Below are 24,563 nucleotides of genomic sequence, written 5' to 3'. Positions count from 1 at the left end.
GCAACTGCTTTAGTTGAAAGAGTTTTTCAGTGATGAAAATTATGGAGAATCCACATCGTAATAGGATGGGTAGATCAATAGTTGAATGATAGTTGGTTGTGTACAATGTGAAAGATGTATTTGATTCTACTGATAATGGTGTTGTGAGACGACATTTCGAAAATATGAGAGCACGTCGTGTACAATTATAAATAAAAGTATGATCAAATTTTTAAAGCTATTTTTTGACCACATCGCTTTAAATTCCTGGCTCTGCCACTGCTCGTGGCCTCATAATATTTTATGTATTCTTTCTTTCTCTTCCGGGCTTATGCCCGGGTCAGAGTTGTTTTGTGAAATAACAAATCCTGAACCAAAGTTTTGACAAAATTTCTCCAATTTGTAACGGTCACGTGTGTGGCGCGTGACTTGGATTGAGACTGAGAGAGGACCGGCAAGTAGTCTGTTCAAAGTCAGAAACAAAACGACAACCAAGCCGCAACATATCTGGGACACATGACGTCACACCCAACAACTCAAAAACCCGTACAAACACTTGGAACACGCATCAGAGTCCAGTAACTTCTCTCTCTCTCTCTCTCTCTCTCCTCCGATCAGAAGAACATCGACAACGACAACAATGGCGGATGCGAACCAGAATCCAGAAATCTTTGAGCTCAACAATGGGAGCATGCGCGCCCTCATCACAAACTTTGGCTGCACCATCACTTCCTTGTCTGTTCCCGGAAAAGACGGTATCTTTCTATCCAATCAAATAATCTCCCGTTTGGATTCTCAGTTAATTGGTTAATCGAATAATGCTTTCTGTTTTGTTTTGTGTTTTTGATCTGAAAAATGTCGCTGATGTTTGTTTGGATTGTTGGTTGGTGAACTTTGCAGGAAAATTGGCTGATGTTGTTCTTGGATTCGACTCCGTGGATCCCTATGTGGTAAATTTCTTTCACTTTTTCTGAGAACCCTTTTGCTCTTTGATCGTGTTGTTTGAGATATCATGCAAAAATTGGTTCTTTGTGTGTTGATCTAATGCATTCATAACTCATAAGCTGTATATGCTGCAAAACCGAGCGCAATGACGTTATATGATTAATACAGCGACCCCATTTAGTGGGATAAGGCTTGGTTGTTATTGTTTGTTGTTTTTGGGATTAAATGTTGGAGTTTTGCATTAGGAATAGGGATGCTGAGCTTTTCGTATGATTGTTTCAGCCTTTTGTTTTAATGTTTTTGTTTCGTCTTTGAATGTGGATGCATGCGTGATCAGAAAGGACTTGCTCCTTACTTTGGCTGCATTGTGGGTCGGGTTGCTAATCGAATCAAAGATGGGAAGTTTAAGCTCAATGGAACGGAGTACTCCTTGCCTATCAACAGACCTCCGAACAGTCTCCATGGTATGGAATTGTTACCATTGATTCTCGTTTTTACTGCTTTTCGATTAGCTAATTTGCAGCAGAATTTTATGATGTTTGAATTACGTTGTAATAAACAAATAAGCGTGCATTCGGTTCCTTCCAAGGCTTCTTCGTTAATTCTTTATTGAGACATGAACGAATTTTGAATATTGTCTCAACTCTCAAGCCTAATGTCTTCGATTTTCACCAAAACAGACGTTCTTTTCGTTTGAGTAATGGTATCGGTAATTCTTTGTGTTTTATTTTCCTTCATTTGTGCTTGCTTATATTTACGCCACTCAAATCATCCTGCTGTTGCATTAGGTGGTCACAAGGGGTACGATAAGCAGATATGGAAGGTAGCAGAACATAAAAAGGGCGATAACCCGTCCATCACTTTTAAGTATCACAGTCATGATGGGGAGGAAGGTTACCCCGGGAATCTTTCACTGACTGCAACTTATACGCTTACTTCAAGCACGACGATGAGACTTGACATGGAAGCAGTGCCTGAGAACAAGCCCACCCCGGTCAGCCTGGCTCAGCACACATACTGGAACTTAGCTGGACATAACTCGGGCAACATACTTGACCATGCAATTCAAATTCGGGCAAACCATGTTACCCCTGTGGATGAAAACACAGTCCCAACAGGTGAAATCAAGCCGGTTAAAGGCACGCCCTTTGATTTCACTGCCGAGAAGAGGGTCGGTGAGTCCATCCATGAGGTCGGTTTAGGGTATGACCACAACTATGTGCTCGACTGTGGGGAAGAGAAACAAGGCCTGAAACATGCTGCAAGAGTGAAGGACCCATCCAGCTCGAGGGTCCTTAACCTATGGAGCAATGCCCCCGGGATGCAGTTTTACACCGCGAATTATGTCAATGGGGTTGTCGGCAAAGGAGGCGCTGTCTATGGAAAGCATGCCGGGCTCTGTCTGGAGACACAAGGGTTCCCGAATGCAATTAACACACCGAACTTCCCGTCTATTGTTGTTCAACCCGGTGAGAAGTACAGCCACACCATGTTGTTTGAGTTTTCAGTTGAGTGAAGTGTAGTACTCGTCAATGCAACATTTCCGTTGTGCCAAGTACTCGTGTATGATGAGTAATAATAAATGGCGAGATGCTTCTGTTTATGTTAGAGTTTAGAGGTTGCTCCCCTTGTCCATTTTGTGAATGACTTTATTTCTTGGCAATGAAATGCACCCGAATGCATATTTTTTCCGGTTATGGAAATTCGTTTTCATTTATTTTGTTGACAAACTATAGCGTTAGTGAATTGAATTGTTAGCGTCAGTAACTTTATTTCTTATCATCTTAAAATATATATTATTCTTAAACTCAAATGAAGTTTTGACCATATGTCAGAGAAAAAAGAACGAATGAATCTTGTAGGATTCCCAAGAAATTCTTCGATTTTTTCCAGAACCATATGCTTATTCATTTGTTTCTCACGTTCCGTGAACAGCCCGGACATTGAGAAATATCCAGAAAGACATTTTTAGGGGATGTGATATCCACACACCCCATTTTACTTCTCACACACCATTCTAATTTTCGACCGTCGGATCGGATGAATTGAAGAAGATCAACGGATATAAATTAACAAGGGTGTGTTAGAAGTAATTTGGGGTGTGTGGATAGCACACCCCTTTTAGGGAATCAAAACATGCATCATTCTTGAACATTTCTCTACTCTGCTTACGTGGCAGAATGTGATTCGCCAAATGACAAAATGCTACGTGGCAAGTATACAAAACAAACTTTCATTTCGTCCCAATATTACCCTTCTCTCTTAACAAATTCCCAATCTTCTTCTTCCTCTCCATCTTCTCCAAAATTCTGTGAGTATTTGGCAACAGCAATGAATTTTGCAGCTCGAAAGCTCCTCTTCTCTCTCCTGATTTTCTCTCTCTTCCCCCTCTCTCTCTGCGCCCGTCCCTTCATCCTCGTTCTCTCGCAAGACGATCTCCTAAACACCCCCACCTCGCCCGACGACTCGCCGTCCGCCGCCGACTCAGCTCCAAATGAGTCGCCGGACTGGGACGAGTTTGGCGACTCCGACGCCGTGCAGTCAGAGGAGGAGCTCGACCCGGGATCCTGGCGCCCAATCTTCGAACCAGACCCCTTTAAGGCCGACCCGGCTACCCACCCCGACGACGGATACTACTCCACCGTATCCAAATTAATAAAGTCCGTTAGCTCCGGCGACACCGCGCTCATGGACGCTGCCGTTTCCGAGATCGAGGACTCGGCTTCCCGCGGCCTCCCTCACGCGCGGTCCGTTCTGGGGTTTCTGTACGGTACGGGCCAGATGAGGAAGCAGAACAAGGCCAAGGCTTTCGCGTACCATTACTTCGCCGCCGAGGGCGGCAACATGCAGTCGAAGATGGCCCTCGCGTATACTTACTTCAGGCAAGATGTACGGAATCTCTTTCGAGTTTGATCGATCGATCGATCTCTGTTTGGTTGCGGAGTTAAGAGGAGGAAGTGGAAGGATTGATTTTGTTGTTCTCTGTTTGGATTTTGTTTGGTTTTTTGCAGATGTTTGATAAAGCGGTGAAATTGTACTCGGAATTGGCCGAGGCAGCTGTGAATAGCTTCCTGATTTCGAGGGACTCGCCGGTGAACGAGGCTGTGAGGATCCACAGCGGAGCGGAGGAGAACAAGGAGGCATTGAGGAAGAGCCGCGGCGAAGAAGACGAGGACTTTCAAATTTTGGAGTACCAAGCTCAGAAGGGAAACTCCGCGGCAATGTATAAGCTGGGCCTGTTTTACTATTTCGGGCTGAGAGGGTTGCGCCGCGACCACGCCAAGGCGTTGTCGTGGTTTCTGAAGGCGTTGGAGAAGGGAGAGCCTCGGGCGATGGAGCTCCTCGGAGAGATTTATGCTAGGGGAGCTGGTGTTGAGAGGAATTACACCAAGGCTCTGGAGTGGCTTACACTTGCAGCCAAACAGGATCATTATTCGGCATATAACGGGATTGGGTATTTGTATGTTAAAGGTTATGGGGTGGAGAAGAAGAACTACACTAAAGTAAGAATGCTCCTTGGCTCTATCTCTATGTGTATCTTGAAGCTTTATGTGTTTCTGTATCTTGTTACACATTTCAATTAGCAATCCTTGCGAATGAAATCCCACATTGTTAGTTGTAATAACTTTCGAGATCATTTTTTTCCGATGTTGAGTTTGTTCTGATACATTGATAGGTTGATTGATTCATATGTTACGGCCAATCCTTTTCGTTGTAGGCAAAGGAGTATTTTGAGAAAGCTGCTGATAATCAAGACGGTGGCGGGCACTATAACCTGGGAGTAATGTATCTCAAAGGAATTGGGGTAAAGAGAGATGTTAAACTTGCATGTCAATACTTCATCTTTGCTGCGAATGCTGGTCAACCCAAGGCATTCTACCAGCTAGGGAAGATGTTTCATACAGGAGTCGGGCTTAAGAAGAATCTTCCACGGGTAAACTCGCTGTTCTTTTATGTTTGTTTAGTTCACATACCGTCTCTCTTTTCTGTTCGGGCTTAAGAAAACAGAATATGCAAGATAATCTTGATTTTGTGACGATTAATTTGTTTGTATTTGTCAAATGAAAATTTTACTTCGCTATTTAATTCTAAGTAAATGATCTTAAGATACACCAGGGCACTTATGCACTAATTAATTCCAATTCATGATTATGGTTCAATTTGTTTTAGGCCACTGCATTATACAAATTAGTTGCAGAAAGGGGACCGTGGAGCTCCTTGTCTCGATGGGCACTTGAATCATACTTAAGAGGGGACGTGGGCAAGGCATTTTTCTTGTATTCAAGGATGGCCGAGTTAGGCTATGAGGTAGCGCAGAGTAACGCTGCATGGATTCTTGACAAATATGGAGAGCGAAGCATGTGCATGGGAGAATCCGGTTTGTGCACTAATGCAGAAAGGCATCAGCGAGCACATTCATTATGGTGGCAAGCATCTGAGCAGGGTAATGAACACGCTGCTTTGCTGATTGGGGATGCGTATTACTATGGTCAGGTAGCTATCTCATGCTGAAACATGCTTGTCACTGCTCTAGCTTCGGGATGTATTTTGGTTTTCCTTCTTCCTTTCTCAGGGTACTGAGAGGGATTATGAACGAGCGGCAGAGGCTTACAAGCATGCAAGGTCCCAGTCTAACGCCCAAGCCATGTTCAACCTTGGTTACATGCATGAGCACGGACATGGGCTGCCTTTGGATCTTCATCTTGCAAAGCGTTACTATGATCAAGCCCTAGAGATTGATTCAGCAGCAAAGTTGCCTGTCACGCTAGCCCTCACAAGCTTATGGATACGAAAAAATTATGCCGATGGTTTCCTGGTAAGTTCTGTTTGTTTTACTTTCCTGATGCCTTCTCATATAATAGTTAATCTCTGCTATTAATAGTCCAGAATGAGCTTGCTTTGGATAATTAAGCTCTGTTTCCGGTTATTTTCATTTTTGGACTCTTCATTCATTAGCGATCTTCTGTTTCTGGGTCTGTCTGCAGGTACATATAATCGATTCATTGCCCGAAGCCTATCCCAAGGTTGAAGAATGGGTAGATACCGTGCTACTTGATGAGGGAAACGCGACGATATTGACTCTTTTTGTTTGCCTCCTTACCGTCTTGTATCTACGCGAGCGACAACGCAGGCATGCTGTTGCTGCCCCTGATGCGATGGCTGCACTGCACCACCCGAATGAGCATGTTGCACCACCCATGTAGTTTAGCTGGCAACAGTGGTCTTCCAAGAACGACAAGGCTCTTCCATCGTTTATGTGGAGATAAGGTTTCGATGTTTTGGGACAAATTGTACCAGAGAGACTTGAGCACGTAGGAAACGAAGATGCGTTTGCCTCTTAACTTTGCGTGATAAATTAAGGAGGATATTGACATATTTTTACCGGATGACCAAAATGATTTACAGTGTACAAATTAAAGAACACTTTTATTGATTATTTTTGTCAATAATCAAAGTGACGAGTTATGACATTTTCAAGAATCATTTTAGTTAAAAAGTCTTCAACATTTAAAATAGATAAATGAAAGAAAATCGATTAAGATGGTTTGGACATGTTAAATGAAAACCTACAAATGCTTCGGTTAAAAAATATGACTGTGACAGAGGCTCAGAGTACAAAGGATAGAGGAAGATTTATGAAGACTTTAAATTATGCAAAAACATGGAGTATTTGGAGCTAACAGAAGAATTAAAGCAAAACCGAGCCTACGACGTTTTAGGATTCATACAGCCGATCCCACTTAGTGAAATAAGACCTTGTTGTTGTTGAGAGTTGAAAACCTTACGTAGAACACCTTTCCATAGAAACTATAAAATCATTGGTCACAAATGGTTCCGTCCCTGGCAGTATACAAGCTAAAACCGCAAACATTTCATCACTCTCCCGTCTATGTAGTCACTAGCCTGATATCTTACGGAGTCCTCAAGGTTCACCGTAAGCAAGCATGTCATGCACATATCTCCCTAGAAAACAATGTCTTTGGGCCTAGTAACAATACACTAGCGCGGACGCCTCCACATCTGCTCCTCGTACTCGGTAGTTTCTTCTTTAGGGCGTTTACCGTTGCACTTCAGGCAAACCACGTTTCTGCCATAATTCAAGAAATCGCATCTGCAGTACACGAAAACATCTTGTAAATACGCAGTTGACGTTGATATCAAATCTAAAACCACACCCCCACACACACAAACAAAGAGGAAGAGATGCTTACGAGGGGCAGTCCCAGTCTGCAGGATTTTTCTTGGGCCGTGGATCTTGACAACGCAAACACTTCCGATTGCTTGCGAAATTCATGAATGTACACCTGAAGAACTTACGCTAAGTGATCAAATAGAACTTTACTTGGAGAAAAAAAATAGCGTACTCCGTTTAAATACTTCAGAGTTGCTGATCTCTGTTGGTTGTCAGGACAAAAAGAAGACTTACTTTGGGCAAGTCCAGTCTCCTTTCTTCATTTCAACATCTGGACCGACTCTCTTTGGCCCTTCAGCTTTGCACTTTAGGCAGCGTATGTTTCTAGAGAAGTTCATGAAACTGCATCTGTAACAAAATGGAACCAGTAAAGATACGTTAAACTCGGAACTCGAGATTATGGTGGTAAGCTAGACAAGGATCGTAATTCTGTGACAAACTGATAACAACAACATTCTCTGAAAAAACTGATTACAAGGTAAGGATTCATGCAGAAGATGTGGCTTACTCGGTGCAGATCCAGTCTCCCTTTTTCATTTCGATTTCAAGATCACCCGCATCAGCTTTTCTTGGGCCATCTTCTTTACATTGTAGGCATCTTAAATTTTTAGCAAAGTTCATAAAATTGCACCTGCAACAAGATAACAACAGTTTATCATGAAAACTAGTTCACTACTAACTGCAACAAGTGAAAAGAACAACAAATAATTGACTAAAAGATTCGGCAACCAATTCCAGTAACTGAGTTTTATTATATCCATATACGAAGCAAGACAATCAATCCCAAAATAAAGTATACAAGCTCCAGATGTGGATATTTCACGGAATTCCCGAAATAAACTATAAGTCACTGATGTAGTGTTACCACTGTAAAGCCGCCACACACACATACACATGGTGCATTACTTTAGTCATCTGTCGCAACAAACAAAACAGGGAAAAAGGCTCCTAACTTGAGGAGATAAATTCCTCCGATCAAGTCATAAAGTCATACAAGATATCAAATTATAACGACAGAAATGAAAGAGGTATGACACGCACGAGATGATCACGATAACTTGGTGTAACTTACTTGGGACACATCCAATCTCCTCTCTTCATTTCAACATCTTGAGATAGTTCATCACCAATGAAACTTGGATAAAATTTCTTCTTCTCAATAGTTTTGGCAGCAGGCTTTGGAAGTGATGGGTCAACAGCTGTTTCACTGAGTTGAAGCAACTCAGAGAGCAGCTTCCTTGCAGATGTTTCCAGAAGCTCTCTACCAGGTGGTTTCTCTCCCTCAGAAAAAACAACGGGGTCTAGAGCATAAAACAATAGTATTCGCACTATATCCACTGTACGTGCTGCTGCTTCAGATTCCTTAAGAACCACATAAGCTCTATCGCAGGAACCTCGGAGATTACAACCACCACAAACCTGTAAGCACCATCCAGAACACATAAACAGTTCTCAAGGTTTATAAAGGAATTCCCCATGAAGCATCGAAAAGTGAAAACTGCACAATAAACAAAATCGGGTAAATGAGAGCAATTACATACATCCCCTTCATCTAGTCTCAAGTGGAATCGCAATCTTTTTGCTGAATTCACAGCTTTCCGGAAAAGATTGGGACATCCACCCTCCACAACTGCTTGAATATCTTCCATAGACAATGATCTGCACAAAAATATGAAAACGAAACAAGGTTAGATGCAATCATGCAAGAAATGACGAACACATTTTCAGATGCTCATGCAAATATTACGGTATGTTCAATAATAACTAGACACAATTCAATCGAAATATGAACTCTTTTCTTATCAGATTCATCTTCCCACTGCAGTACAGGAGCTTTTCAGTTCATCCATATCACATAACTAACTCCCCAACTACCACAGCAGCTCCGTGCCGCCTAAGTCTTACAACCCGAATGGCAAAACTATGGATTACTTTGCCACCATAAGAAGCAATCATGATTGTTAATTAAGCAGCTAGCTTTAATCCATACATTAACAGATATAAAAAGATCATATCTTCATGGAAATTGCAGTAGCAAACGGAACGTCACCAAAGCTCAAGAATGGCAATAATTCAAAGGGACTTCAACCAACACTTAAGAATTCCAACCAACACTTATGAATTCCAACATTTTCTCGGCAACCAAACAGAGCAATATCACAAATAAAAAGAACCTTACTTGAAAACATCATAGCGGTCACGAGCAAAGCTGAGAGAGGCCTCCTTAACTTCATTTATATCCGTGTAAACATCGCTCTCCTTCGGCGGCGTTCCGGTGAAGTACCCCTTGGTCTTCAAGCGGTCGACGAAGGCCACCCACTCGGGCCAGGGGTGGTGCGGCGGCGGAGCTTCTGTGCTGGTGGCGGGGACCGTGTCAATACTTTCAATCGCAGCCGAAGAGGAGGCGTACCGGGGGAAGCGCAGAGACTTGGGAGCGGCGAAGGGTTTTAGAGAGAGAAGTGAAGGGGTAGGAGAGAGAGTCCTTGTGGGAGCGTGGAGGAGTGAGGTCCCAAAACGCATGAGTTTTGAAGCAGCTGACATTTTGTTGAGAGAGAGAGAGATGGTAACTGGTAAAAGATGAGGGTTTTGTCAAGGTGACGTACTTTAAGGGTGATGGGTTTTAGAGGGAGCAAAAAGTGAAAATTGAAAAAGATAGAGGATGTAATTGGAATTGAATAAAGATAGAGGATTTAAGTGAAAATTGAACAAGATGATGGTAACTGGTAAAAGATGTGGGTTTTGTCAAAGTGAAAATTGAATGTTAGATTCATATTTCACACAGTAATTTTGAGTTTGAATTTTGATGCTGGTAAATCACATAATGCTAGTTAAGAGGAGGTCGAAATGTTTTTGTGAGTCTTTTCAATCTTGAGTAGGTAGACTGTTGTGGCGAAACCATCAGCTGACACAATATTAAATAAAAACATCATTTGTAGAAAACGACTTTTCACTTGCAAATAAAAACGAGTATTATTAACGATAATTTGGATTGAATTCACTTGTTTTAATCAATACCTATTTCTTATTTCTCATAATCTTAGTTAATCATCAACTTAACAATCTTAGTTAATGGTTAGAAAACAAAAATGGTCTTGGTTAATGATTTGAAAACAAAATTTGACAAGTTTTTTGCCTTTTTTGTGTGAAAAATGTTTATTTTTTATTTTTTTATAGTTTTAGGAAGTAAAAGAAAATAGAATTAATTAAGAACTTAGCGGTTTTTTGCGCCAAATAAATAATTGGACTGCGAAATTAATAATTAGGATGATTTATCACAGAAAATAAAAATAATTTAGGATTTTTAGATCCAAACAACCGCCGGTGATTTGGACTCCCAAAACCCCACACCGTTGGATCACAAAACCGACTTAAACCCTTTCTTAACCTCTCCGGAGTAAATCTCCCACAGAAAATCGATCGGCTTTCTGCTTTCTGCTTCTGCTTTTGCTTTCAGTCGCTCCACCATGAGAAGGGCTTCCACTCTCGCCTCACTCCCCCTCCTCTCCCGATCCCTTTCCACCGCCCACGGCGGCGGCGCCGTAACTTCAGCCCCCACCACCTACGGTCTTCTCCAGGTTGCTCTGTACGGGACCACCTCCACCGGTTCTCAGGCTCCTCGTCGATGGCTCGATTCTTTTTCCGGAGGTTCGGGTCGGAAGCTGGCAATCGGCGTCGCCGGAACTCTGGCTTCGGTCGCGGTCGCCACGTCGCTCGCTCCGGAGGTCTATGCCAAAGAGCCGCCTCCGGCTGCGCTTGTTCCGAAGGAAGTTGTGCTTTACCAGTACGAAGCCTGCCCTTTCTGCAACAAAGTTAAAGGTAAAAATTAAATCTTTACTTGTTGAATTGCTTTGGAGATGTTGTGTTAATGTTGCCTTTGAGCTGTTTAAATTTTTCACTGGATATCGAAAAATGGATGAGCTTTCTTGATAAAATGTTCAATTTTACCATTTTAGCATGGATGAAACATACATTTGAATTTCTCTGCAGTTATAATGCTTACATGTTCATAAAAGAAGAAACTTTTACATGTAGTTGACACTCGATTATGAACTTTCGCTAAGAATCGAACTATTTGGACAAAAAATGCAATGGGGTTGCTTGTTGCTTGAAACAAGCAATCGATGCTGTACCACACTTGGAGTTTTTGAAGTTATTAAGATCACCTTCATTTTTTCGTGTTTTCTACATTTTTAATTTGTTTTATTGCTACTATAATAATATCCAAAAAATAGTTATTATCGTGTTGTTTATGAGTTGGGGATACTTTATTATTGTATCAGCATTCTTGGATTACCACGATATACCCTACAAAGTTGTGGAGGTCAACCCACTTAGTAAGAAAGAGATTAAATGGTCTGATTATAAGAAGGTTCCTATACTAATGGTGGACGGAGAGCAGCTGGTAGATTCATCAGGTACCTGTCCTTGTGACTGTTTTTAGATTGCTTCAGTTTCTTGATTCGATTTCTAATTAGAATAATGTGATCTACGCGTTGTTGAATATATAGGTACTATAATTACATATCTCAATTAAAATTGAGCATGTGTCTGTTTGCAGCTATAATTGATCAGTTGAATAGCAAAATTGTTCCTGAGAGAGCAGCCGCTTCTTCCTCAGATGACGATGAAGAGAAAAAGTGGCGCCAGTATGTTATCTTTTCCTCAAGCTAGCTTTTTATGCATATATTCGTGTTTGGATAAAATGGGAGGAGCGGTGTTATGCTAAAAGGTCGCCGGTGTGAGCCACTGAACCCTGATCTTAATGGTTCTACTTATCTAAGAATTAAAGGAAAGGAGAGAATGTTGCTGAGTGATTCTCACCTCTTAGTAGCTTATTACAAGAATAGAAGAATCTGTGATCTGATGACCACTTTGAATTATGCACGCCTCCAGTCCTTTGGTAAATGAGCTGAAAGTTTATAAGATTTTTATTGTTGTGAAAGTTCATAAAATGGGAAATGAGCTCGGAACTTTGTCTGAAATGGACATTATCGATAAACCTTGGTTCAGACATCTCTTGTAGAAGCCTCTTTAGATTTACATGGATTTTGGTCGAGCAAATTAGATTTCGTTTTGTATGAACTTGGTGAGTGAAATGAAAAACACTCATATATATATATATATTTTTTTAATCTAGTGTCTCCGGGTCTTTGACCCAACTACTCACTAGGCCACCGCCTGACCCCACAACATTTGGTAGGCAAGAAACTCTAGCAATTGCTAGGTGGGTACCTTGAGAGGTGTCGAACCCCAGACCTCTTGGGAACAAACCAAGGGCCTGACCATTAGACTAAACACTCTTAGGTAAAAAAAAAAAAAACACTCATATATTGTTGTTATGATTTGAGAAGTTGTGTATTACTCACTCTGTGGAGCCTCAGCTTTGAAGCTGTTGGTGTGGCATACCTTGAGCTTTGGTATCTTTGTATCACTAACTGTTAAATTCATGAGCGTGTATTACGTGGTACTAGGTTTATTGCTATAAGTTTTGATACTTTTTATTTGGTTCCATAGAATATTAAATTTTGATAACTTTGGTGTGCTTCTTGTTGTGGTATAGGTGGGTTGATAATCACTTGGTGCATATGTTGTCACCAAACATATACCGAAATACATCGGAGGCCCTTGAGTCCTTTGACTATATCACAAGCAATGGTAACTAGATCCCATCTTATGCACCCAGATTTTATGGGCCTTCTACGGCAATCTTCATTACCTTCTTCAGTTTGTGTTGCTAATACTTACTCGTCGGTTTTCTTCTGATGTTTTGGTGGTTATTTGTATTCTGATGTTAGTTTTGCCGTAACTGCAGGTAATTTTAGCTACACAGAAAAAATTTCAGTGAAGTATGCTGGTGCTGCAGCTATGTACTTTGTGTCAAAGAAACTAAAGAAGAAATATAATATTACTGATGAGCGTGCATCCCTGTATGAAGCAGCAGAAACATGGGTTGATGCTCTTAACGGGCGGGACTTCCTTGGTATGTGTTCTAACTTGTGGCATATGCAGGTTCTGTCACATAGAGATGGCATGCGGGTTATCTTTTACTTAATAAATGATCAGGAGATGCATTAATTAAGTGACACTCACAGAAATAGATTGATGCATATGCTTATGAGAAAAGAAATAAATTTAGTACTCTCGACTATTAGATGATACTTGAATGTACCCGCACAAAGTTTCATCTAGAGACTAAAATCAAGATCAACGATCATTTGATGAGAAGAGAACGCTATCGTGAACCCTTTGCCTGAGTGAGCCTTAATAAGTAAGTTATGGTTGTTTACATGTACATGTTTCTTGTGTCAGGGGGCTCCAAACCGAATTTGGCAGACCTTGCTGTTTTTGGGGTGCTAAGACCAATCCGTTATTTGAGGTCGGGTAAAGATATGGTGGAGCACACACGCATCGGTGAATGGTACTCAAGAATGGAGCGTGCCGTGGGAGAGCGTGCAAGGATTAAGGAGTAAATTGGACATCCCGACGAGTTTGTAGCTGGGTTCTATACTTCATTTTTGAGTTTGCCGTATCTGTCACCAAACTTGATCAAATACTAAGAAGAAAGATTTCTCAGGAGACACTCGGAAGTTATAAATTGTCTGAATACAAGCAACGTTTTGCGATTATTCGATTGTTTGGAAAACGGAAATTGTTTATCGTTACATTAGATGTGATTGTTTAGCAGTACAAGGAATAAGAAAACCAGAGTGTCGAGTTTTACCAAGGGATGTGGACCTTGTTTTAAATTAGTTTCAATCCAATTGATATTTACTGACTACTCTTTATGATTCTTTACCTCAATTATTGGCAGAAAAAAGCCTTATTTTGCGGTGTCAAATGGTATTGGATTTGATGTGGAAACTGTTCCTTTGCTCTAATTTTTAAAAAACTAACGAAAATGACTTGAAAACTGACTTTTAACTAAAATGACAAAAAAATGTTGCAAGTGAATAGTACCAAGAGTGATTTTTTAAAGTTAAAATGTTCTTAATGTTAAAAGTGAACAGTAGTAAGTGTTTCGTTAAGACTCCTCTACTTTTCCGCTAAAAGTTCGTTACTTTCCCAACACAAATTGTTCTTTTTGCTAATCAAAGAATTGGAATGCAAGGATTGTCTTTGTAAGTAAAACATTTCTCTATAATTTATTGTGTCTCTGGCTTTTACTCTCATTTTTTCTCATAACGTAGCTTAAAATAGTAATATCGCTTATAATTAAAGATAAATACAAGTTGATCTCTGTAGCTGCTCGCTCCTTCCCATAACACAGTTAACCCCTTTAGCTTTGGGATTGGTGGTGGCCCCATTTTCCCTCCCCTCCGCCTAGCCTGTTTCCCTTTCCTCTTTTCAGTGATCCTTACTCCTCCCCATCACCTAATGGTCCTACCTTCCCCTCACCGTCCATGTCCGTCCTTTAATTTTAATTTCATGTGTTACTAGATTTGTTTAACACGTATGAATTTTCATCTCTATATTACTATATTACCTTTAAATTTTTATTTATTATTAATTTTTATTTAATTTTACTGTATTGTTCGTGAATTAGTATTTTCTATTAAACTTGGGGAGATGTTATTTGCATCCATATTAATTGTGACTTTTTTTTAATGAAAAATGTTAAGGAGACTCTTGGAGACGAAGAAGTTGAGGCCGGTGAGGTGAGGCAATAAAGGAGTAAAAACACATTTTGAGAGAGTCTTCCTAGCATTTCTCTTTTTTTATAGCAACGATCAATTATGACCCTTATTGATATTATGAGGAACTTGGAGGACCTAACTACAAATAAAAACAAAAAAAGGTTGAGAAGTTGGAGGCCCTTCGTGATATTTCACTGTATGTGAACAGTAATACCTCAACCAAGAGAGCCGTCTTTCCGCCTAGGTTAGGCTGCGCTGGTCGCTGCTTTATCCTCTCCCTCTCTCTCTCTCTCCTCCTCCTCCTCCTCCTCCTCTCTCTCTCTCTCTCTCTCTCTCTCTCTCTCTCTAAATCCCTAACTTGCTGTTTTGGCAATTGCGGAGGGTTCGAACGAAGAATCTCAAAGAAAAACACGTTCATGGGGTCTCAGGCCGCCAATCTGTGGGTTCTGCTGGGTTTAGGTTTGGCTGGAATTCTCCTGATGACAAGGAAGCTGAAGAAAACCATAAGAGAAGACTTTGGCGCCTTTGTTGAGCGGCTTCAGCTTCTTCCTCCGCCGCAGCCTGCTCCTCCCAAGGCTCCACACCCCCTCACCGGCCTCACCTTCGCTGTCTCCGACGTGTACGCTCTCTCTACCCACTTCCCCTCTGTTTGTTTCCCGAGAAAATAGTTGAAACCCAATATTTTGTTAGAGTGGAAAAAGAGAAAGTATGTCTCTTTGGCTGCTGAGAAAAAGATAAAGGATGGAACTTTGAAAGTTTCAGCCTTTACCTTTTGGTTAGCTTTATTGAACCTGATTGAAGTTATGGTTAGTATTGATAGTTGAATTGGGTTGGAACCCGGATGGCGAAAAGGCCTTCATGACTTATTTTTCTTTCTATCTCTGTCTTCTGTTCTGCCTGTTGCTTTTATTGATCTTACTCATTCGGAAGTAGCTTGTTGAACTTGAACTGTGTTATAGGTTCGTTTTACGTTTTCGATAGGTTTGCTGTGTGTAGTGATTGAGAGGGAGTGATTACTATACTAAAAAAAGCAGAACATCTATGGAACCCAGGATGGCAGTTACGGCTGAATTCGAATGTGACATTGAAAGAATAAATGAACATCTTTTCTGTACATTGAGTCGATATGTGTAGATGCTTAGACACAGGAATGCACTTTTTCTTTGCTTTGCAGTCATAGTTTTTTTAGACTATTTACTTGTGTTAAAAGTGAAGAACTTTGTAACATGGTTGCAGATTTGAAATTGAGGGACATGTAACTGGTTTTGGTCATCCTGATTGGGGAAGAACACATGATGCGGCTTCCCGGACGTGTCCTGTGGTTTCCACTCTTGTCGAAGGAGGTGCCACATGCACTGGGATAACTGTTGTGGATGAATTGGCATATAGGTATGTATAGCTATGAACGTACACTTTGAATGGGCCCTTGACGGGCTGAAGGTGCTATTCCTAATGTGATTGTGAGGATCTTCTATCAAATTGAAATAAGAAAATAGTTTTGAGGATCAACACCAACTAATGACATCTCTATTTTCCTTTCAATTTCTCCAACTCCAGCTTTAGTCTCGGTTGCATAATTCCAATTCTTTTCGGCGTGTTTATTTTCAGTATTACTGGAGAAAATAAGCATTATGGTACCCCCACCAATCCAGCAGCATCTTCAAGAAAACCAGGTGGATCCTCTAGTGGAGCTGCTGTGGCTGTAGCCGCTGATCTTGTTGACTTTTCACTGGGTAAGCTTCTTTTTCTTATCCTTTCTGAAATCGTTCTTCATCTTCTTTACATTTCCCCTTGAGTTTTGTAACTTTTATTGTTAGCCTTGACCATGGGAAATGCATATTTGAAGGAATTGGTTTCGTTTCCTTTGCCTATCTTGTGATTCTTATCTGAAAATTCTCTTATTTGGATACTCAGCATGTTCTTGATCTTATTGTGTCTCAAAAATGCCCCTCTTTTCAATTTCAACAGTGCTGCATGTATGATACTGTAATATTTACTTAATGCTAACATCACGGTGCAGGTCTTGATACTGTTGGTGGTGTTAGAGTACCTGCTGGGTCTTGTGGCATCATTGGATTCCGAGCTTCACATGGCTCTGTTTCTCATGCTGGATTTATACCTGTTTCTACAAGTCTGGATACTGTTGGTATGTATTGATGCAATTCTGTATGCTGCCAGGCTGCAGCAATATATGTTAATGTGCAACTATCCATGCCTCATTCTCAATCCCATCTAATCCCGTTATTCATATTAAACTCAAATTATTCCCATGTTGCTAGCACTTATCCCTTAATTCGTCAATATTTCCTTTCAGAATATACTAACTGTGTTTCTAACTATCTACCCATGCTATGTCTAGCCACAGAAGTAGATAATCGAATCCCTTTACGCTAAATAGCCGACCCCACTTAGTGGGAAAAGGCTTTGTTGTTGTTGTTGTTGTTGTATGGAGATATTATTTGACTTGTAAGACCGCATTTTCAGGATGGTTTGCTAGGGATCCTAATGTCCTGCGTCGTGTTGGACATGTGCTGCTGCAACTTCCTTATGCAGTTTCACGCAGTCCAAGACAAATTGTAATAGCTGATGATTGCTTTCAAGAAGTAAAGATTCCAGTTGATAGGATTGTTCAAGTGGTTATCAAATCCACTGAGAAGCTTTTTGGAAGTATGTTTTTTTTTTTTCCTTTGATTTATAGATCCATTATATGCTCCCTTTCCGTGGTGGACTGCTGTTTTGAAAGTTTTCTGATTGAGTTTTCGATAAACTGGTTCAGAGCAAGTGTTGAAACATGAAAATATTGGGGACTACTGCAATTCAAAAGTTCCAAGCTTGAAAAAGTTTCATGGCCTGAAGACAAATGGTGAAGTAAAGACTTCATCCCTCAAATTGCTTGCCAATGTTGTGCAGTTTCTTCAAAGGTGAGGTTATTTAGTCAGTAGTCAATCTTCTGTATATGTCATAATTTTGAGACTGAGGTTACTGTGCTTATATTTTTTCCTTCTATTCCAATTATCTTTGGTGTATTCTTATGGTTGAATAGGAAGGGGGAAGCTGAAACTCTTTTAAGTGTGGGGAAGTGTGTGCAAGATGATAAAAATTTAAAAGCAGTAATTTCTAACCTGAGAAAAAAACTTGGCAAAATATGAGGGTCATAAGAAGGCAGTTTTTCACTTTGTTCATTTCGTTTGTCTTTTGATTTTGAAAATTTACCTTGATTGTATAGTAATTGAGGTTTATTGTGTTCCGTATTATAGGCATGAGTTCAGACATAATCATGGGGAGTGGATTGATTCGGTAAAGCCTGTTTTGGAGTCTGCTACTTCAGCGCAAATATGTGGGCCACTGGAGGCATCCGATGAGGAGATTGAGATATGCAAGTCAATTAGGAATGAATTACGGGCAGCTGTCAGCTCTCTATTGAAGGTAGCCATTTTTAATTATTAACTTATTACTAATTTTTTCACAGGCAAACATATCTATACATTACACACATACATGCACACTTCCAAGCACACATACGTACAGATTGTCTTATTAATTACGAAGCCAAATTAGCTTGACTGGATTGTCAAGTGCTCTTAATTTATGTCTGATTCAACCATAGTGGTTGTTCTCAACGTGCCACTGTAGTCTTTTAAGGCTACTTTGTTCACCAAGATTAACATGCCTGAATTCCATTTCTTTACTACAGTTTAAGGACACTGTATAATTAAAACATGCTGCTCTTTTTCCTAATTCTTTAATGTTTTTATCGAGGTTTATTATATTGATTATGCTTTTCTCTTTTATTTGCTTCTGTAGGATGATGGAATTTTGGTTATCCCAACTATAGCAGACCCCCCTGCAAAACTTGGGGGGAAGGAGATGCTCTCTGAGGACTTCCGGAATCGTACTTTTGGTCTCTTAAGTATTGCAAGCCTGTCAGGCTGTTGTCAGGTGAAAATCCATCAATCTCTCTCTCCAATCTTTAATATTTTCGTGTATCATTATGTATTCATTGCATGGTGATAAGTTTGTACTGAATCTACTGATTTTAATTTCTCCTAATCACCTATACTTTTTGGATGTCTACTCTTCAGGTCACAGCACCTCTGGGATTTTATGACAAGTGCCCTGTTTCAGTTTCTTTCATAGCCAGGCACGGGGGTGATCGCTTTTTACTGGATGCACTACACACTATGTATATGTCTTTACAGGAGCAGGCCGATATTGCTTCAAAATCCAGATCATCCAAAAATGCTCTCACCAAGGAACAATCTGCTGAAATTGCCAAGGAAAAGGTAGGTCATTGCTATTGTGATTATCGTCCATTTTGCTTTTCAAGTTGTTGCTGTCTTTGTTGATTTGCTTTGTAACGTAGAACATCATGATATCAATTTTCTATTGGTTTTGCTCAACATCATGAATTATGAATTGACACAAACAATAGTTCTACCAAGTCATATTTGCATAATGGCTATTCGTGTTTCTTTTCGAATTGCGTTTGCATATTCTAAAGCCTCTTCTGTCATCTTTGCAAAATAATTAGGGAAATCAAGCATACAAAGATAGAGAGTGGCAGAAGGCTATTGGCTTTTATTCAGAAGCTATCAAACTTAGTGGCAACAATGCAACGTATTACAGTAACAGGGCTCAAGCATATCTTGAAGTTGGAAGGTACCGCTATCTGTTGGGACATTTATTCTCTAAATTGATTTCTTGGAGTAGGTTTCTGATTTACTTCTTCCGTCCAGTTTCATTCAAGCGGAGGCAGATTGTACAAAAGCCATCAACCTTGACAAAAAGGTAACTTCTCTCCAAAAGTAATAATTACTAGATATTCACAATTATCGGGTAGATGCTATAGACCATGGGCTCATTGTGTTCCATTCATTAATCATTGTTATATGACGTTACGTGATTAAAAATTTCTAGTTTTTTTCGTCGGTTGTAGAGAGAATGGAGTAATACAGTTTGGTCATGTGAAGTTCTTGATTATCTTTTCCTTGATATTGTTCTTTCATATTCTTCTAGTGCGGATTATTGAGTACATGTTTATAACCATCGTACAATGACATTGTTGCCTACTTATGTTTCTTCAGAATGTGAAAGCTTATTTCCGAAGAGGCACTGCAAGGGAGATGCTGGGTTACTATAAGGAAGCGATTGAAGGTCAGATTTGGTTGTTTATTTTATTTTTTTTATACTTCCTTCTGAGAGACCGACAGTATTACCCTCATCATCTACCCTCAAGCTAAAAACCAAGGGTAAAAGTTTAAGGAAAATAGTGTTTACCGGGTGCAAACTAGATATATTTCAGATTGGAGTTGCAGATATAAATTGTTTCGGTATTCTATTTCATAGCTCAGAACACGAGTGTGTTTGTTAAGCACATCTGAGTGTTTTTAATTCATTCATTCCAATCTCCTAAAGTAACTTCGATTCGATGGTGCTTCATTCTGCAGACTTTAGACACACACTTGTTCTTGAGCCAACCAACAAACGAGCAGCCGTTGCTGCTGAAAAATTGAGGAAGCTGTTCCTGTAGCTTATTGAAGTTCTCGCTTGGCCGTGAAAAACCCGTTTGCCATGTGTCTAAGCCAATCGAATGAGAAGCGGGATGGAAGAGACTCGAGAGAAGTTCAAAATCTTTACTCTTACGATCATGGTGTTTTTTTTGGGGGCCTGGATAAATGTTTGATCATATCAGTTTTTAGGAACCTTAGATTATTATTTTTGTCGCCAAAATTTGTACTTAACAGTCCAATTTTGTTGCTTCGATACGTTACATTCGGTTGTAATTAGGTGAGGTTTGAAGCTGATCATGAGCACAGCCATTACGATATTTATCTCTGCCTTCACATTGCAATTTATTGCATTCGTTCTTAACTTGTATTTTGGTTGGTTTCACTGGAAGCAAATAATGTCGCTCGATATGCTCGACTCGTTCATTGCCTTAATCAAAGAACGAGTTGAGCATATTGTAAACTGAAAAATCGACGTGATCAGCTCGTAGTTTAGAGAGAGAAAGGGAGGGAGGGAGGGAGAGAGAGAGAGAAACAAAGATCGTAATTTATCAGTCTCCACCATGACCATAAAACCTTACCTTGGGAGTGAGCATGAGACACCAATACCATTTCGGGTGCAAGATTTTGATCATTTCAACAACCTGACTAACCAGAAACCACAGAAAAATCACATAAATTTTCAAACATTGTACTAGTTTTTTGGGTTTTTGATCAAAATGATATCTGAGATTGGCGTAACTCCCTACTTTAATTTCTCATAATGAAAATAGATATAAGATATCTTGAATATGTTCATTTTGACTCCGTCGTTGACTTTTAAACTCAAATTATATATAATTGAGACATATTAATCTTTCATTCAACTATATTATAGTATGTGAAATGATAATATTACTGTTTTCAGTACCTGCAAAAATTTTAAAGATGAGAGACCGAGACCAGTAAGCCGCCACACCACGAGGGTCGACGACGACCACGGCGACCGACCAAACAAGCGTCATTTGCGGCCTTCACATCTTTGCCAGTCAACCTCCACAATTTACCCATAATTAAATCCCATCCATTGATCCAGAAACTGACAACCGGATCTCCCGGTCACCTACCCATCTCTTCCCCTTGAGTCCCAAAATTTACCTCGTTTCAATTTACTTTTACCCATCTTCTTCCTGCCCCCACAAAAACAGAGGCAAAAGAATATTCAACCTAATTTCTCAGAAGCAAGAAAACAAAACAAAAATTAAGAAAACGATTATTCCATCTTCATAGTACCAACTTGGTAGGGCCATATTCCCTTTTTTTCCTACATTTTTCATATTATTTTTGTTCTTATTTGTTGTCGGATCACGTCAGTTGTTTATCAACACATTGTCATTTCATTTTCGATTAGGGTTTCTTTCTTTGTATTTTGTTTCATTTGTATTGGCCCTGATTATGAACGGATATAATACAGACATCCGTTCTTTCATATGTTTGTATGTCGGAGACATGGGTTGACCAATAGTTTTAATAAGATAACTTTAACGAAAAGTTTCTAGTACTGTTTACTTTAACGAAAAATCACATTCTTACACTAAAAAATCAATCATGTCATTTTCATTTGTTTTCTTTTTAATAAACATTGCACTACAATACAATGTCATGTGCTTCCGTTCATGTTATTTGCATTTGGTCAATTTTGTATTAATTTTTAAAAAAAATAATAATTACTTTTTTATGGGGTTGGTAAATTGGTAGGTGATAACGAATAAACGAGGATTGTTGGTGGCTAGTATAAAAGAGGAAGGGAGGTCATAACACATGTCGACGGACTCACCAAAGAAACCGGCGCAAGGCGGTAGCAAGTCACTCATGGAGAATCTGCTAGGTCTTCTCCGAATCCGCGTCAAGCGCGGTGTTAATCTCGCCGTCCGCGACGTCCGTAGCAGCGATCCCTACGTCGTCATCAAGATGGGTAAGCAGGTAATTCCCCCCTCCCCTTCCTCCTGCTCCTCCTCCTCCTCCATTTCTTCAACTTTGACTTTACTGTTTTGCTCTGTTTTTTTATCTGATTTTTTTATGAATTTCTCTGATAAATTCTTATCAATTTTGTTAATTTCTTTCGTGGGGTGTTTTAATTTTGCATCATCAAAATACCCTTTTAAAAAGTCCTTTTTTTTCGTTTGTAATTGTTGCAATTGGCTTGTAATCCAGGTTTTTCATTTTTGTGATGAAATTCATCAATTTTGATTGAGAATTTCATAGCTTTTTAATAATCTCAATCTGATCTGATTTGTGCTTTTGCTGCAGCTTCACAAATGCTTTACTTTTGTTGAATAAGGATTATGTTCCTTTATTTATTTATATTTATTTATGTGCAAGGATTAAACCTTTTTTTGATGCAGAAACTGAAGACTCGTGTAATTAAAAAGGATATTAACCCAGAGTGGAATGAAGATCTTACTCTGTCTATTACAGACCCCAGTATACCTATCAAGCTGGTAAGCTCTAGAAGCACTTTTTACTTTTTCCTTCCAACTGTTGTGATAAGCGTTTTAAATTTCTAACAGATAGAAGATTGATGCCAACGGCTATCATCTTTAGGAGAGAAACTTCCATACACGTGTTAGATGTCACGGTGGCGGTATCCTGAGTTTATCAGGCACTGCCATGTGTTTTAACTTTCTTACATGACAATTCGTGATTAGCTTCAGATACCACTTCTACTTCATAGGTTAATGTTTGATTCTCCTATTTTCCATTCATTCCTGTCTAGATGAATTTTCACTTTATTTTTCGATTTTTAGTGGATTTTGGTGCTTTCCAAAACCAAAAGATATGTGAGTTGGTTGATGGTGTTTGTTTGTGTGCGGTTGTAGACTGTGTTTGACCATGACACATTCAGCAAGGATGACAAAATGGGAGATGCAGAATTCGGCATATCGCCTTATTTAGAGGCGTTGAAGATGAACTTGGAAGGCGTCCCAAGCGGCACTACGGTATCGAGAATACAACCAGATAGGGCAAACTGCCTAGCTGAAGAGAGCTGCATCCAATGGAAGGATGGGAAGGTGGTGCAAGACATGTGCCTCAGATTGAGAAATGTCGAATGCGGCGAGGTCGAAGTCCAGTTGCAATGGATTGACCTTCCTGGTTCCAAGGGATTATGAGTGCCTCAATTTCTATGCTTAATTCGTGTTCCTGCGTAGTATATGGGCTGGTTTGTTGTGGTTGTAAGATTCTAAACAGAATGGTTTTTTCATAAGCTGGGATGGTTTGTTGCTAGGCTAAATTTTCATGGTGCTCCGGAGTATTCTATACTCCGAAAAATCCCGTTATATGTATAACAAAAACAAACTCACATTGTATGTACTTAAATTAGGGTTGAACAATTTTTAACTTTCATCTCTATCTTGCTGGGTATGATATCAAATTGCAAGCCCTTCATGTCTTCCGAGAAAGCGTAGAAGAGTACGTTTATATGACATACAACGATTACATATGTAAGATCATTACACTTCAACCGATCTACTATTTCAACTTTTTTGTATACAATTGATATTGGGGTGTCGGGGATTTGGTCTAAAGCTATATAATTGATCAGTCATAATTATCTAACAAATTATTTATTTATGTGAGTCGAATTATAAACCTTATAAAAAGAAGAGCCTAAATTAAAATGCTTAATAGCATGGTGACGTGTTTATACAAAACTTCTATCCTGAGCACACACTAGAGCCCTCTGAGGTAATGGCACAGGCTTACAACCATCTCCACCGAGGCAATGACATATCAAGGGAAACCCCCCACAGCCACCCCTTATCAGCAAGTAGGGAGTGGAAGCCAGATCCAACCAAATGAGAAGACCCTGACCTTCCAAACAGTAGCGGTGCCTCCTTCTGCCTTACTTCATACTTTGCCAAGTCAACAGACATATCAATCTCAGGGTAAAAGGAAATATTTCCATCCTCACCAGTCTCATTTTAGTAAGTGAAATCCAATTAATCCACAAAATAATTAGATGTACGACATCATTATTTTGGTGAAGATAAAATCATAATGCTAGAGGAATCATTATTGCCGGGCATAGAGGGGGAGCCATAAACGTCTATAACGTAAAATTGATATTTGATAAATGAAATCTTTGCATGGACTTATATAGCTAGAGTTAGGTTACTTCTCTCGTTGTTCGTTCATTGATTATGAGTAAAATTTCAGCTTTTTCAACAAAGATGTCAAGCAAAAATGAAAAGGTCCACCGTAAGCCCAAACTTGATCTTGAAGTCCAACCCAACGCTTTGATGGGCTGGCTTCAAATACTTATCT

General features: G+C 39.8%; 6 protein-coding genes across 6 annotated transcripts; 5 read left to right on the top strand and 1 right to left on the bottom strand.

Moving 5' to 3' along the window:
• The first annotated feature begins 168 nt into the window (after positions 1-168).
• On the top strand, positions 169-2,621 carry LOC103455633 (uncharacterized). Its single transcript, XM_008395208.4, has 4 exons — positions 169-734; positions 880-929; positions 1,262-1,388; positions 1,713-2,621. Exons 1-4 carry the CDS (start codon positions 620-622, stop codon positions 2,438-2,440), a joined length of 1,020 nt encoding a protein of 339 aa, XP_008393430.2. The 5' UTR covers positions 169-619; the 3' UTR covers positions 2,441-2,621.
• Positions 2,622-3,174: 553 nt separating this feature from the next.
• Positions 3,175-6,395, top strand: LOC103455632 (ERAD-associated E3 ubiquitin-protein ligase component HRD3A-like). The gene is made up of 6 exons (XM_008395207.4): positions 3,175-3,813; positions 3,936-4,427; positions 4,643-4,858; positions 5,095-5,418; positions 5,498-5,740; positions 5,910-6,395. Exons 1-6 carry the CDS (start codon positions 3,256-3,258, stop codon positions 6,126-6,128), a joined length of 2,052 nt encoding a protein of 683 aa, XP_008393429.1. The 5' UTR covers positions 3,175-3,255; the 3' UTR covers positions 6,129-6,395.
• Positions 6,396-6,706: 311 nt separating this feature from the next.
• Positions 6,707-9,713, bottom strand: LOC103455724 (zinc finger protein VAR3, chloroplastic-like). Its single transcript, XM_029093229.2, has 7 exons — positions 9,297-9,713; positions 8,659-8,776; positions 8,190-8,536; positions 7,626-7,748; positions 7,352-7,465; positions 7,137-7,229; positions 6,707-7,036 (listed from the first exon to the last, which is right to left on the bottom strand). Exons 1-7 carry the CDS (start codon positions 9,656-9,658, stop codon positions 6,925-6,927), a joined length of 1,269 nt encoding a protein of 422 aa, XP_028949062.1. The 5' UTR covers positions 9,659-9,713; the 3' UTR covers positions 6,707-6,924.
• Positions 9,714-10,350: 637 nt separating this feature from the next.
• On the top strand, positions 10,351-13,895 carry LOC103455631 (uncharacterized). The gene is made up of 6 exons (XM_008395206.4): positions 10,351-10,933; positions 11,398-11,532; positions 11,676-11,763; positions 12,678-12,772; positions 12,930-13,097; positions 13,427-13,895. The coding sequence occupies exons 1-6, from the start codon at positions 10,582-10,584 to the stop codon at positions 13,585-13,587; spliced, it is 999 nt and encodes a 332-aa protein (XP_008393428.2). The 5' UTR covers positions 10,351-10,581; the 3' UTR covers positions 13,588-13,895.
• A 1,010-nt stretch (positions 13,896-14,905) lies between these two features.
• On the top strand, positions 14,906-20,622 carry LOC108169367 (translocon at the outer membrane of chloroplasts 64-like). The gene is made up of 13 exons (XM_017322519.3): positions 14,906-15,370; positions 15,988-16,140; positions 16,360-16,484; positions 16,772-16,897; positions 17,236-17,418; positions 17,528-17,672; positions 18,009-18,177; positions 18,556-18,690; positions 18,834-19,034; positions 19,283-19,410; positions 19,488-19,539; positions 19,836-19,905; positions 20,199-20,622. The coding sequence occupies exons 1-13, from the start codon at positions 15,168-15,170 to the stop codon at positions 20,279-20,281; spliced, it is 1,773 nt and encodes a 590-aa protein (XP_017178008.1). The 5' UTR covers positions 14,906-15,167; the 3' UTR covers positions 20,282-20,622.
• Positions 20,623-21,430: 808 nt separating this feature from the next.
• LOC103455630 (protein C2-DOMAIN ABA-RELATED 4-like) lies at positions 21,431-23,642 on the top strand. The gene is made up of 4 exons (XM_008395205.4): positions 21,431-21,537; positions 21,996-22,220; positions 22,643-22,738; positions 23,117-23,642. The coding sequence occupies exons 2-4, from the start codon at positions 22,059-22,061 to the stop codon at positions 23,405-23,407; spliced, it is 549 nt and encodes a 182-aa protein (XP_008393427.1). The 5' UTR covers positions 21,431-21,537; positions 21,996-22,058; the 3' UTR covers positions 23,408-23,642.
• The last annotated feature ends 921 nt before the right edge of the window (positions 23,643-24,563 follow it).

The sequence above is a fragment of the Malus domestica genome, chromosome 14, assembly GCF_042453785.1.
Source record: "Malus domestica chromosome 14, GDT2T_hap1".
Taxonomy (NCBI): domain Eukaryota; kingdom Viridiplantae; phylum Streptophyta; class Magnoliopsida; order Rosales; family Rosaceae; genus Malus; species Malus domestica.
Note: the sequence above shows the minus strand (reverse complement) of the source record. Positions and strands in the feature narration are given on the sequence as shown.

What these genes read in the sequence shown, in the direction of transcription:
- LOC103455633 (XM_008395208.4), top strand. Translation starts at nt 620, where the DNA reads ATGGCGGATGCGAACCAGAATCCAGAAATCTTTGAGCTCAACAATGGG. An exon ending in GTCTGTTCCCGGAAAAGACG is followed by an intron (nt 735 to 879) that starts GTATCTTTCTAT and finishes TGAACTTTGCAG; the next exon opens with GAAAATTGGCTGATGTTGTT. An exon ending in ACTCCGTGGATCCCTATGTG is followed by an intron (nt 930 to 1,261) that starts GTAAATTTCTTT and finishes ATGCGTGATCAG; the next exon opens with AAAGGACTTGCTCCTTACTT.
- LOC103455632 (XM_008395207.4), top strand. Translation starts at nt 3,256, where the DNA reads ATGAATTTTGCAGCTCGAAAGCTCCTCTTCTCTCTCCTGATTTTCTCT. An exon ending in ATGCGTATTACTATGGTCAG is followed by an intron (nt 5,419 to 5,497) that starts GTAGCTATCTCA and finishes TTCCTTTCTCAG; the next exon opens with GGTACTGAGAGGGATTATGA. An exon ending in ATTATGCCGATGGTTTCCTG is followed by an intron (nt 5,741 to 5,909) that starts GTAAGTTCTGTT and finishes GTCTGTCTGCAG; the next exon opens with GTACATATAATCGATTCATT.
- LOC103455724 (XM_029093229.2), bottom strand. Translation starts at nt 9,658, where the DNA reads ATGTCAGCTGCTTCAAAACTCATGCGTTTTGGGACCTCACTCCTCCAC. An exon ending in GACCGCTATGATGTTTTCAA is followed by an intron (nt 8,777 to 9,296) that starts GTAAGGTTCTTT and finishes ATTTTTGTGCAG; the next exon opens with ATCATTGTCTATGGAAGATA. An exon ending in GGAGACTGGACTTGCCCAAA is followed by an intron (nt 7,230 to 7,351) that starts GTAAGTCTTCTT and finishes TAAGTTCTTCAG; the next exon opens with GTGTACATTCATGAATTTCG.
- LOC103455631 (XM_008395206.4), top strand. Translation starts at nt 10,582, where the DNA reads ATGAGAAGGGCTTCCACTCTCGCCTCACTCCCCCTCCTCTCCCGATCC. An exon ending in TTTCTGCAACAAAGTTAAAG is followed by an intron (nt 10,934 to 11,397) that starts GTAAAAATTAAA and finishes TTATTGTATCAG; the next exon opens with CATTCTTGGATTACCACGAT. An exon ending in TAACGGGCGGGACTTCCTTG is followed by an intron (nt 13,098 to 13,426) that starts GTATGTGTTCTA and finishes TTCTTGTGTCAG; the next exon opens with GGGGCTCCAAACCGAATTTG.
- LOC108169367 (XM_017322519.3), top strand. Translation starts at nt 15,168, where the DNA reads ATGGGGTCTCAGGCCGCCAATCTGTGGGTTCTGCTGGGTTTAGGTTTG. An exon ending in TACAAGTCTGGATACTGTTG is followed by an intron (nt 16,898 to 17,235) that starts GTATGTATTGAT and finishes CCGCATTTTCAG; the next exon opens with GATGGTTTGCTAGGGATCCT. An exon ending in CACTGAGAAGCTTTTTGGAA is followed by an intron (nt 17,419 to 17,527) that starts GTATGTTTTTTT and finishes AAACTGGTTCAG; the next exon opens with AGCAAGTGTTGAAACATGAA.
- LOC103455630 (XM_008395205.4), top strand. Translation starts at nt 22,059, where the DNA reads ATGTCGACGGACTCACCAAAGAAACCGGCGCAAGGCGGTAGCAAGTCA. An exon ending in TCATCAAGATGGGTAAGCAG is followed by an intron (nt 22,221 to 22,642) that starts GTAATTCCCCCC and finishes TTTTTGATGCAG; the next exon opens with AAACTGAAGACTCGTGTAAT. An exon ending in CCAGTATACCTATCAAGCTG is followed by an intron (nt 22,739 to 23,116) that starts GTAAGCTCTAGA and finishes GTGCGGTTGTAG; the next exon opens with ACTGTGTTTGACCATGACAC.